We start from the raw sequence: 12,720 nt of genomic DNA, 5'->3' as shown, positions 1-12,720 counted from the left end.
TGGCTGAGCAGACGTTAAACAGATCCATCTTCAAAATTAAATCTACATCTACATCTTCTTACACTTTGCGATAATGCCAGTTCATCGTGACGAACAAAATTCCAGCCAAGCACAGCAGCACAGCCAAGATAATGATGACCAGCTGCGAAACAGAAAGCAAGAAAACTTAAAGCATCGAAACTAAATAACATCCAAAACCACTCTGTGTACTCCAGCTACGCCAACCTGCAGTGTGGAGATGTCGTCAGGCAGTTTGTCACCAATGGCGGGCTGAACGTCTACCACGTTGTATTTCCTGAACAGGTTTCTCAGCTGCTCCTTGTTCTCATCAATCATCTGGATAACCCTGCAAACATAAAACACCGGGACACAGGAACTCACCACGGAGCAGTCCATGCCCTGCAGTGCTTGAGATTTCATCATTGTGTATGGTAGACTTAAAGTACAATTAAATGAATGAAGGTATAAAAGACCTTTCAACGTCGAGGATGGTGTTGGTCTGATTGTTGACAACGTGGATGAGCATGTCAGTCTGAGCATAGTTTACTCTGCCCTTCTTGTCCACATGGAACTGAATAATAAGAGTGAAACAAAGATGTCAGACACTTACACAAAAGCTGAATTCAAACACTACAATGAAAAAGCCCAACCTGTATGTCATCTAAGTTGACAATAGCACCAGTGATGTTGGACAGCAGGTTGATGAAGTCCTCCTGGTTTTCTCGAACCAAATCGGGTATCTCATTAAACACTATCTTGACCCTCTGGTCGTCCCGGAGAATGTAGATATTCACGTTAGTGGTTGTGCAGTGTCCAGCAAGATCGCAGGCCAAAATCTCCAGCTGGAAGTAGCCTGGATTGTAGGCAGTGAAGAGGTCATAGGTGCGGATGATTCCATCAGTCAAACCTGTGGAAAGAACAATGACTGTATATGAAATTCATTTTGATTTAACCACTAAAGAAACTCTTCAAATTCTTCAGAACAGTGAAGCCAGTACAGCTTTAAGTCGCTTAAAATGCAGTACCACTGATGGCCTCCAGGTGCTAGCTCCATAAAATCTTCTCTCAGTCAGCAGTCAGTAATCCATAAACCAATGACTAATATTTTCTTAGTTTTCTACTGAATACTGTACTGAGGGAAACTCACCGATGGTGAAGATACTCCCAACGTCCTCACTGCCATTACTCTGTGACTGGAAGTAGCGGATTGTAAAAATGTGATACTGGACCAAGCTGTTGTTGCCAATGTCATTATCTATGGCCACCACCTTGATGAGGTCTGAGCCCACTTTGGCATTTGCAGCAACTCCTGAAACAAAGAGGCAAAGAGAGAAGATTGTGTTGGTTTTAAATTGACATGCAAATGTATGTAAGATTAAATAAAGTATCAGCGAATAAACATTATTTATAGTCAACAGTTGACTTTCAATCTAATTTTGCTAGCTAGCTTATAAAGTTAGTTCATGTTCCGTCTGGAGTCATTTCCTCTAGGTTTTGACCAACTTTCTTTAAATAATTTTAAATCTCCATGGTGTAAAAAATCAAGAGCACAAACATCAGGTATTAAAAAGTGGCAGCAACATAAATTTTGCCGCCAAATGCCACAAATAGCTTTTTAACTGTCAGGTTAAATTCAATACAGAGCAGGTGAGCGACCGGTGTGTGTGGAAGGTCTGGGAGGAGGTGGTGGCTTTCGGGAGCAACAGGAAAAACAATGCAAGCAGAACGTTGTTTGAAACATGCAAAAATATTGCATGGCGGGCCGCCATAAAAAAAACATTGAGACAACCATACATAAACAGAACACGCCAAACCATGCACATTACCTGCAGTATACTCTGCCTTAAGGAAGCGTGGTTTCTGGTCATTGATGTCTTCCAGTTCGATGCGGACTTCCAGCAGGCTGGGGTCACGACTAGGGTCCAGGGCCTTGGCCCGTAGTGACCTCTGACCCCTTGGAGGAGTCCAACTCCTGTTGCTGGAAGCCTTGATGATGATGGAGTAGACCGGGATCTCCTCCCGGTCCAGATCCTTGAGCAACTTCAGCTCTCCATCTATAGTCAAGCCAAAGTTTCCATCACTGTTTCCCCCTGCAGGAAGACATGGGAGGGTTCTGCATTCAATCACATACAACAGTCAATGCACAATACAAAGAATCAGCTTTAAAGAGAAAAGAAAGACGGATGGAGGTATACAAATGTCTTCATTATTCTTCAGCTTTTGAAGTACGGAGGCTTTTATGTGACCAGACAATGGGTACACAATAAATTAAGAGAAACTCTTTATCATCTTTTCGTTCTATTATATTTTCAGATTTTACACTGGTAAAGGATGCTGTATCACCTGCAATAAAATAATACACGACCGCATTGGAGCCCTCATCTGCATCCACAGCTCTGGTTATGTTCCCCACCACGGTACCTGGAGGGGAGTGCTCAGGCACTGTCAGCTTCTGGTAAGGCAGTCCGCCACGCTGAGGTACACAAACACAGATCAGGAGACAGCATCACAGCTCACCAGCAGCTCTTATGTATGAATAACCAAATATGGCCACTCCCTGAGCCTTATACTCACTGGTGGTTTGAGGAAGACAGGTTCATTGTCATCAATGTCCAACAGCGCCACCTGCAGAGGCTGTGTGGTCTCATAAGGCACAGGCTGACCCATGTCACGGGCCACGATTATAAGCTGAGAGAGTCGTTTAGTACACAGTTAGAAGGAGAGAACGTGACCTCATAAGCTACGTAAACTGCGAACACACTCAGATGACTCACGCTAAGGAGGGCCTGTTTCTCTCGGTCCAGTTTCACAGTAGTAGTGATGACTCCAGACGTGGCATCGATGTGGAAGTTCTCCCAGTCTCTGTTACCTGCTCCTGTTTGCAAGAAGGCGTAGCGCACCTCTCCATTCACCCCCTCGTCAGAGTCCGTCGCGTGCACCTCAAACACCAGAAGGCCTGGGGGCTGCTCCTACAGGAAGAGAAAAGAGAGAAAACTGAGTCAAACAGTAAAGCCTGTGGTTTCCTCTGTTGTAGTAGGGCTTGGTGTCGGTACAAAGAGTCCTAACCATAATTACCACAAACCACGACAAATTTATTATCTGACAGATATGAATGGTCCACATTTGATTGTCAGTGTCTGTAAGGACATTACTGCATTTGTTACTTTCAGGCAGTCAGAGCATCATAGACGTTCAGATTTATTATTCCTGCACAGTGAGGAAGCTACTATGCAAACTGAGAATATGAGAGACTGCAAGACCATCAGAGTACATCTTAATAATTCGCATAGAAGCTTCACAGTTGGATGCTTCCGCAAACTACTCAAGTTGTAGTTTACTAAATCATAAATAAACCTTATAAAAATCATCATGTCAGCATTTTACCTTGTGAGATTTTGTCATAGCATATGAACTTTTGAGCTATCGTCAAAAAAAAGGGGTTTGTGAGGTTATAGCTAGTCCAAATGAAGGTTTTTGGTAAATCTGATGAAATTATTTCAAGGTGTTCCTGATATTCACAAGAGTGAAACAAGACTGGGACACAAAGACAAGCAAAACCTTTGTCATCACATACATGATGCCAGGAGGTGAATGCAGATACCTCAGAGATATGGATGATGGTTCCATTGGCAGGCCTGACAAACACAGGTCTGTTGTCATTAACATCTATGACCGTGATGATCAGGTCAGCGGTGCCCCACAGAGGCGGACGCCCCTGGTCTGTAGCCACCACAGTGAGATTGAAACGTTCTGTAGACTGAAGCAGACGTCGAGAACGCACCAGTCCTGTGTTTGGATCCAGGGAGAACGCATCTAAAAACCAAAAGAGAAGAGAACAGTCAGGGATTAATTACAGATATATATAGTTAAATGTGAACCATAACTGGCTCCATACAGGCCCTTTCAAATGTGGGGCACCATTCTCTCCATCAGCTAAATACACTGTCTGGCCAAAAAAATAAAAAATAAAAAAATAAAATCCCCACCTGGATTTAGCTAAGCAAATAGGTACGAGCCTCCTATTGGATAATTATTGCATGATAATTACTGATTGTCTTTTGACTGGCAACAAGTTATTCAACCCCAAATGATGCAATGAGTAGCTTCTCATTTCTTAAACAACCATGTCGAAAGACACATCCCGTAGTTGTTGAAAAGATGTTAGTCTGTTTGAGAAGGAGATTGCAGCAGCTACTAAAACTGGTTTAAGAACTGTCCAATGCATTATTAAAAACTGGAAGGATAGTGGGGAACCATCGTCTTTGAGGAAGAAATGTGGTTGTAAAACACTCCTGACTGATCGTGACTTAAACGTGATCGCCGATCACGATGGTTAATAGTGAAAGTAAGAACATTTCCACACGTACAATGAGAAGGGAACTCGAGGGATTGGGACTGAACAGCTGTGTAGCCTTAAGAAAACCACTAATCAGTGAGGCTAACTGGAAAGAAAAAGGCTTCAACTTGCTCGGGAGCATAAAGATTGGACTCTGGAGGAATGGAAGAAGGTCATGTGGTCTGATGAGTCCAGATTTACCCTGTTCCAGAGTGATGGGGGCATCAGGGTAAGAAGAGAGGCAGATGCACCCGTCATGCCTAGTATCCACCGTACACGCCTGTGGGGACAGTGCTATGATCTGGGGTTGCTGCAGTTGCTCAGGTCTAGGTTCAGCAACATTATGTGTCCAAAGAACGAGGTCAGCTGACTACCTGAATATACTGAATGACCAGGTTATTCCATCGATTTTTTCTTCCCTGACGTTCACGGGAGTATTCCAAGATGACAATGCCAGGATTCATGGGGCTCAAATTGTGAAAGAGTGGTTCAGGGAGCATGAGACATCATTTTCACACATGGCTTGACCACCACAGAGTCCAGACCTTAACCCCATTGAGAATCTTTGGGATGTGCTGGAGAAGGCTTTGTGCAGTGGTCAGACTCTCCCATCATCAATACAAGATCTTGGTGAAAAATGAATGCAACACTGGATGGAAATAAACCTGGTGACATTGCAGAAGCTTATCGAAAACAGTAATCAAAGCTAAAAGCGGTCCAATGAAATATTAGAGTGTGTGACCTTTTTTTATTTTTGGTGGTGACTTTTTTTTTGGCCAGGCAGTGTATCTAGTGTAAGAATTACAAGGTGAATATTTATTGTGTAACATTTAGAAAAATCAGATGATAATGGAATTAAGTGACTGCATTACATTCAGTGTATTCACTAAGGTGACCCTACTCAAACTTTCATTAACATTTTTCGTACCTGAACGGGGTCCCAGCATGCTATAGAGCACCGCACCGTTCTCTCCTTCATCCAGATCAGTAGCCTTCACTGTTATCACAGACGTGCCACTGGGCTCATTCTCAAATACGCTGGTGTTGTACACTCGCTGTGTAAAGCGTGGCCGATAATCGTTGATGTCGAGAACTGTCACCAGGACCTGATGTGACACGGATTCATACCAGGAAAAGGTCATAATCGGGACACACGGTAGAAGAGAAGTGACACATTAGCACGGCCAGTAATCATCTTGGTTATGATGATCAAATAATCTCTCATCTATTGACGTGTCCAAAGGGTCAATAATACAAGATTATCTGTAGTTGACTGGCCAAGTATATATTATTTTTGACTCAACTATGACATTCAACTTACACCTGACACAATATGAAACTTTGCATCACAGACCTAGCCTGCCGCTTGTCATTTGTATTTCATTATGAGACGTAGGTCAACTAATACAGAGACACCCATAACCGGACAGTGCTACAATCAATCAAAGGCCATTTTGTTGTAAACTAAATCAGTTCAACAGTTCTCAGATGACGTGTGTGACTATGCTGCTGGTGGTCTGGCAAATCTTAACCGGGTCATAATGAAATTTCAACACAAAACTGTTGTGGGTGGGGAAACTTCAAGCAGACCCAAAGACACGTAAAATGGCCTGTTCTGTCATGTTTGGGTTTCTTATTTGCATCATTTGTTGAGTAAGTCACTCATATCGTTCCAGGCAATCATTCAAAGAAGGTCCATGTGCCATTACAAGTCCATGATCTCTACCTGGACAGAGTTCTCTCGTCTGTTGTTGGAGCTGCCTCCAGGGTTGTCACGGGCGACAGCAGTTAGAGTGTAGTGGTCCTTTGTCTCTCTGTCCAGAGGGGAGAGGATGTAGATCTCTCCCTGGCACAGAGAAGAATGAATGATTAGGAAGGAAGTACAAGTACTGACTGGGAGCGGAGGCTGTATCAACACATTTATTTGAGACTGTGTTTATTAAATGGACCATGGAGGTCAAATGTGTAGATTGTCCTTAGGACACTATGATGCTTGTTTAAACTTGAACTTCCAGGCAGGATGACGTTCAGGACTGCTAGGAGAGAAAACACAGCAGACTCCTTCCTACCCAGACATGTTCAATTGAATTGCAAATTTACTATAATATGCCTCACATGAGACAAATTATGAGGCTTTCAGACTATTGTGACTGTAGTTTCACAATTAATGGCAAAGTAAAAGAAGTAACAATTAGTATTTTTTTGTGCAGATGTAGTGGCCAACTTACAGTGGATGGCTTTATGCCAAACTTGCCCTCCCCGTCGACAAGGCTGTACTCAATAGCTGCAAATAGGCCAGAATCAGCGTCTGTAGCACTGACACGTGCTATGGTGGTGCCCAAGTCCACATTCTCAAACACCGGTTCCTACAGGCACAGAAAAAAACAAGAAAAACACAAAGTTAGCTCAAAAACACTAAAGTTTTTGTCTAATACAGAAGAGGCCAATTCATTTTATGACGCCTAAATTTTGTGTCTGCTCTGATAATAAATATTTATAGCTTTAGCCTCGCTCACTGAAGAAAATTGTTATTTCCTGTTGCTGTATGTTTAATTCAGCTTGTAAGTTCCTGCCTTATGTAGCTGTTGTGGTATGATTATTAATATCCTGCTGAGTACCTGATATGCTGGTTGTAGAAAGACTGGGTTGTTGTCGTTGACATCCACTATACGCAGATAAACTGGCAGCTCAGCTATCCTGGGAGGACTACCGTGATCCTGAGCGCGAATCGTGAAATTCAGCCATTGTACCTGCTCAAAATCCACCGTCTGGTTGGCAACAATCTTACCTGGAAATTTGTAAAAACAAAAGTGATAGTTACAGTTCAGTTTAATCTGTAGGTAGGAATGTATGTTCAGGTCACAGGTGTATTTTGCTCACTGACAGCAGCCTACAGCAGCTTATTGGTAATCATACCAGTGGAAGGGTCCTCCAGTCTAACGTATCCCCCTCGAGGCAAATGGAGCAGCTGGTAGATGACCTGGCCGTTGGGTCCTTTATCTGGGTCTACAGCTGACACTGACAGCAGTGTTGTGCCTGGCTGAGCCCCCTCTAAAATCTTCTCAGTGAAGTTGGTGACTCCAAACGGCCGGAAACGAGGGGCGTTGTCATTTACATCCAACACGTTGATGGTTAGCCTCGCTGTGGAGGAGAAGATCATGATGAGAGAGAAGGGGAATGAAATTAAAAACTGAGTAAGTTAGAAAACGGACTTACCGTTGGGAACACTTCCTGACTTGTCAATAACATCGCTGGCATTGTCATGGACAGAAACAATGATCTCAAAAGTAGCTACCAGCTCTCTGTTGAGTGGGTTGCGAACAAATACTGCACCTGAAAAAACACATAAAATTATTTTCCCAAATGTAAGAGGCAGTTCATTTGCCATATTGGCTATTCAACATTTGAATATTTGTTGTAGGAGTCGTACCAGTGTGTAAATCAATGCCAAAGGACTCCTGCAGCCCATCCACTGGATTGTTCCCATCATCCCTCGCCTCCACTGAGATGATGTAATACTCGAGTCTGGGATGTAGATCGGGATCCTCAGCGGTCAGCGTGGCTACCACCACACCAGGCGGCGTAGACTCGTTGACGTTTATCATGGTTACAGGCTCTATGAAACGAGGCCGCGAGTCATTGACATCATCGAGGATTACTGTCAGGGTGGCTGTGCCCGACATGGGGGGTGTGCCCCGGTCAGTTGCAATGACAACGAGACGGTAGGACCCTCGCTCTTCTCTGTCAAGTGTGGCGTTGCCCACCAAGACAGCACCAGAGACTGGCTCAACCACAAAGCGGTCCTGAGCGCCGCTTTCCAACCGGTACGTCAGCCAGCCATTGGAGCCGGAGTCGGCATCCGTGGCGGACAGCTGAGTCACGACCACACCTGGAAGAGACAATGTGCAGGTCGTATTCCTCCCCTGGATCATTCGTTCACGCAAACTATTTACACCAGCCGATAAACTCACCATTGGGGCTGTTCTCTGGGAGTCGAACGCTGAAACTGGATGGGCTGAAGACAGGAGGGTTGTCATTCTCGTCCAGGATTGTAACTGTGAGAGGGACACTGTTGTTTAAGCCTCCTACGTCCACCCCAACAAGAAACAGCTCTACCCGGGGCTCCTGAAATGCCTCACGATCCAACCTCGCTCCCTGGCGCACATATATCACACCTGGAGGCAGATGCAAAGACATTAACACTTCCATTGCAGTTTTTACATTTTCTTCTCCGTTGACTTGATGAAGAGATATTAGGTTACCAGTATCTGCATCCACAGTAAAGAGGTCCACTCTCGCTCCCAGCAGGCGGTACTTCACCACAGCATTAGGTCCAATGTCCTTGTCCTCGGCCAGAACTGGCCCATTTAAAACAGTTACAGTGCTGCCTAAAGGACAGGCACACACAACATCGACGGACAGTTCAGATTTACAGTACTGATGTTATAATTCAAATCAATAATAATAACTGTGGTAAGCCACAATAAACTGATATGATGATAGTTGATAGAGGTGTGTAGTAGCACATAGTGTTGGTAAAAACAAGGTTTGCTACCGCTTTAAATCAAAAGATTCTCTAATTGCTGCAGAGAGGCCCTAGTTACATATTAGTGCATGCTGTGAACAAATTCACTTTCATAGCCTTTGGGTCAATCACAGAAATAGAGCTGTCTGTCCTTGCATCTCACCTACTAAGTGTAAAAACATGAGATCAACATGAGTTCTACGTAAACAAAGTCAGGAAGTGGTGGAGACAGTGTTGCAGCCACACAGATTGCTACTCTGAGCTGCATTTAAACATAGAGAGAGATAGACACACACACTCACACACACTCTCACACACTCTCACACACACACACACACACACACACACACACACACACACACACACACACACACACACACACACACACACACACCCACACACACTTGAATGCTACCTGCTGCAGAGTTTTCAGTGATTTCAGCCCTGTAGCTGGTCCTGGTGAAAACAGGCCTGTTGTCATTCTCATCCAAAACGGTGATTACGAGGAGGTCTGAATCCTGATGTTGTGCAAATATGAACAATGAGGCAATTAGAAGAGGAAATAATTATATGAAGAAGATGATCAGCCCTGGAAGAGGCAAATTACTACAGAGCACTTCACTGCTTCAGAGGTCAGGCTAAACTTTTGCAGCAGCTGTGCAAAAACCAACAAGTTCAGAGCTGTGTTTCACACCTTCACCACAAAGGCACGTCTTGAGCCTTACTGTTTTGTTTAAAAAGGAAATAAACTCACAAATGCAACTTGTGTGCCACTGGTGGTCTTATCATAAGTAAGTACTATATGCATGTAATGATTACTGACAAGATGCAGGCCACACAACCCTGGTACTACAGCAGTAAAATTACTAGTATTTAACCGTATAGTATCCTTTGCACTCATGCCCCAATCTATTTATTGAAATTCTTGTCTCACTGTAGTGGTGTATCTAACATCTGTCACTCAAGTTTCTGTCTTTTTGCCTTTTGTCAGCAATAAAAAAAAAAGAAAACTGTACACATTATTATAACTTCTGAAGCAGGAACATGCCTCAGGTAATTCTATTTCCCACGCCTGTCTAAATACAGTGCGTGTCGGGCCCTTCTCGCTCTCTGTTTGTGTCAATCCCACAAACGGGGACAAGGAGTTGAAGCTTCTTCACACATCCAGCCCAGCTTCCTGCACACCTGAAGATCCTCTTTCATCTTTGCATTGCATTGCATTGCACTGCATGAGTAATAGGCTGAGCAGAGCACAGTATAGTAGAAGACGTGCAGATGAAGAGAGAAAACTTGCAACAGACGAGTACAGTAGCGTGAGATTACCCTGCGAGCGATGCGGGGGTTCTCTGGATTGTCTTTGACGGTGATGGTGAGCCTGTACTCGGCCACTCGCTCTCTGTCCAGCGGCCTGTTCACCTGCACCACACCTGTCTAACACAACATGAAATTTCGTTGTATGATTGGTTGTATAATGACAAATAAAGCACTTTCTTTCTTTTCTTTCAATGAGGAGCAGGAAGTAAACGTGGATGTGTTTAAAGATATTGCATCTGCAGCACATCCAGTACATAATATAACATGACTGCACATGTATTTTCACCATTTTGTCGATAAGGCTGTCATCATCAGGTGTAAATATTTTGCAGCTACAGTAGCTGGAACATATTGTCCTAGTTAGGTTAAACTGACAGCGCTAACCTACTCTGAACCAAACCTGATGCCAGTCATGGTTCCTCTTTTTAACCACCACCGCCACTTTTACCACTTCAGCATTGTTTTTTTTCCATTTCTCTCACTGTGTCATTGATGTAGAAGGCTCCATCTTGGTTGCCAGCGGTGATGTTGTAAGTGAGCAGAGCGTTGTGCCCGCTGTCTGCATCTCGCGCTCGCACTCTGGCCACAGAGGTGTGTATGGGGGCACCCTCGCTCACACTCGTGTTGTAAGGCAGGTTGAGGAGGACTGGGTCGTTATCATTGATGTCTAGAACGTAGACCCCCACCACCACCTGAGGAGAACAAAGGTCGACTTTTTAAAAAATAAAAAAATAAAAAAAATAAAAAAATAAAAATAACCCAGTACAAGCCTGTTCACAAGTGTTTTTTCTAAGCAGTCTCTTTAAATGTATATAAGAAGAAGGATTTGTGCCACACAGCTCTTTATAAACGCATTAAGATAAGCAGCAATTTAAATGGCATATACTGTTAATTAAACAGAAAGATAACAATTTGAGTAGAGTACTACAGTTTCCCAAACATCTATTTGGAAATTTAAGAGAACTATTTGTGGCTAACGTGTATGCAAGCCACACAGACGTGTGCAGACGCTCACACGATCGTAATTGTTCAAGAGGATATGGTGAAAGCAAACCCTGCTTGCGTATGAGAGTGTTGTTGTAATACGGCCTACCGAGCTGTTGCGAGAAGGGGTTCCCAGATCTCTGGCTGTGACGGTGATATTATAGAAGGCCGTCGTCTCTCTGTCCAGCTCTACATCCTTCCTCACCCGAAGCTCCCCTTCCACCGGAGAAACCATGAACTCATCTGACATAAAGACACAGAGAGAAGCTCAGAGATACACAGAAAGGATTTAATAAACGTTTTGCCAAAGAAAAGCCCATCTGATACTAACTCTGGTGATCTCCGCCGGTGATGCTGTACTCCACTTTGCCGTTGAGGCCCGAGTCTTCATCGCTGGCTCTGAGGGTCCACACTCGAGGTCCTGGCTGGCCCTCAGTCACCTCGAAGGGTCCCTCATAGGCTCTGGGGAAAGTGGGTGTCACGTCATTCACATCTAAGACGTTCACCAGCACCTAAACAGAGAGGGGGAGAGATTTTTTTCAATACATTAATCACATGAGAGCTGGTTAGTTGAGATATGGATAGTGTGACACCCCGTGGGCCTCAAGGCCTACTTGCTGTTGAGGGTGGCTGCTAGGACCTGGGGAGGGGCTTGTTTTCGATAATTGCTGACACCTGTGACTGCCCACCTATAAAAACTGACGCAGGCAGTCTCAATAGCTCTCTCCTTTCTGGGTTGTTTAATCAATAAATCTGAGTTTTATTTTAAAGAAACATGTGTGGTCTCCACATTTTGTCCCTCCTCTGAGCCAATACTAACAGACTCCTGTTACTCAGCTCCTGTCATCAGCTTGGAGGATGTGTATGAGCATTACCGTTGTGCTAGATGTTAAGCGAAGAGCAGGTTTTGGACACTGGTCTGTAGCTGTGACAACCAGTGCATAGTGTCCGTTGCTGATCTCGTAGTCCAACTCCTTCACAGCAGTAATTCTTCCCTAAAAACACACATCACACATGGAGCGTTAATGTTGTTGCTGTTACTTCTGTCTCCATAGTACAGCAGCTCTCATGTCTCACCGTGATGCTGTTGATGTTAAAGGTCTGGATCAGGTTGCCGCGGGCAATGGCGTATCGCAAGGTTCCGTTTAGACCCTCATCCGGGTCAATGGCCGTCACCGTGGCGATGGTGGCACCCACCGTCTCTGGCCCCTCGCTCAGCACCGTGACGTACTCCTCCTCAGGGAACTCTGGGGCGTTGTCATTCTCGTCCACGATGCGAACATTTATGGTGGTTGAAGTCTGAAACAAAGAGACGTGGGAAAACTTTTACATCTGTGTCTGCTTTTATGTTAGATTGTTATTAATGCTACTGATAATATGGGTTTCACTTCCAGCATACGGGACGCAGCTGGGCCTGCAAATAATGAGTCTAAATTTGTAAAGTATTTTTTTTGTCCTCATTTATCATTTTTGACATGTGATATTCAGAATTCACTGGGCGAACGGGATTGCAGGATCGCAGCTTGTTGAAAGAAATATCCTGTGAGAACAAAAAAAGGAA

General features: G+C 44.2%; 1 protein-coding gene across 1 annotated transcript in view; it reads right to left on the bottom strand.

The window, feature by feature from the left end:
• Window positions 1-12,720, bottom strand: part of cdh23 (cadherin-related 23) — a gene marked incomplete at its 5' end in the record, with an annotated part of 145,779 nt that overhangs the window by 3,603 nt on the left and 129,456 nt on the right. The window contains 26 exons of the mRNA XM_084561196.1: window positions 63-142; window positions 226-346; window positions 474-571; window positions 651-907; window positions 1,148-1,309; window positions 1,827-2,090; window positions 2,344-2,473; window positions 2,575-2,688; window positions 2,775-2,969; window positions 3,602-3,813; window positions 5,265-5,442; window positions 6,063-6,182; window positions 6,565-6,702; window positions 6,955-7,124; window positions 7,253-7,477; window positions 7,553-7,669; window positions 7,767-8,225; window positions 8,308-8,511; window positions 8,599-8,724; window positions 9,277-9,379; window positions 10,185-10,292; window positions 10,658-10,867; window positions 11,269-11,402; window positions 11,491-11,671; window positions 12,035-12,154; window positions 12,237-12,458. Coding sequence (XP_084417322.1) covers window positions 63-142; window positions 226-346; window positions 474-571; window positions 651-907; window positions 1,148-1,309; window positions 1,827-2,090; window positions 2,344-2,473; window positions 2,575-2,688; window positions 2,775-2,969; window positions 3,602-3,813; window positions 5,265-5,442; window positions 6,063-6,182; window positions 6,565-6,702; window positions 6,955-7,124; window positions 7,253-7,477; window positions 7,553-7,669; window positions 7,767-8,225; window positions 8,308-8,511; window positions 8,599-8,724; window positions 9,277-9,379; window positions 10,185-10,292; window positions 10,658-10,867; window positions 11,269-11,402; window positions 11,491-11,671; window positions 12,035-12,154; window positions 12,237-12,458 — 4,448 coding nt within the window. The remainder of the gene's footprint in view (window positions 1-62; window positions 143-225; window positions 347-473; window positions 572-650; window positions 908-1,147; window positions 1,310-1,826; window positions 2,091-2,343; window positions 2,474-2,574; window positions 2,689-2,774; window positions 2,970-3,601; window positions 3,814-5,264; window positions 5,443-6,062; window positions 6,183-6,564; window positions 6,703-6,954; window positions 7,125-7,252; window positions 7,478-7,552; window positions 7,670-7,766; window positions 8,226-8,307; window positions 8,512-8,598; window positions 8,725-9,276; window positions 9,380-10,184; window positions 10,293-10,657; window positions 10,868-11,268; window positions 11,403-11,490; window positions 11,672-12,034; window positions 12,155-12,236; window positions 12,459-12,720) is intronic.

Source organism: Chelon labrosus (genome assembly GCF_963514085.1).
Source record: "Chelon labrosus genome assembly, chromosome: 15".
In the NCBI taxonomy this organism is placed as follows: Eukaryota; Metazoa; Chordata; class Actinopteri; order Mugiliformes; family Mugilidae; genus Chelon; species Chelon labrosus.
The sequence above is the reverse complement of the archived record's forward strand: the minus strand, read 5'-3'. Positions and strand labels throughout refer to the sequence as shown.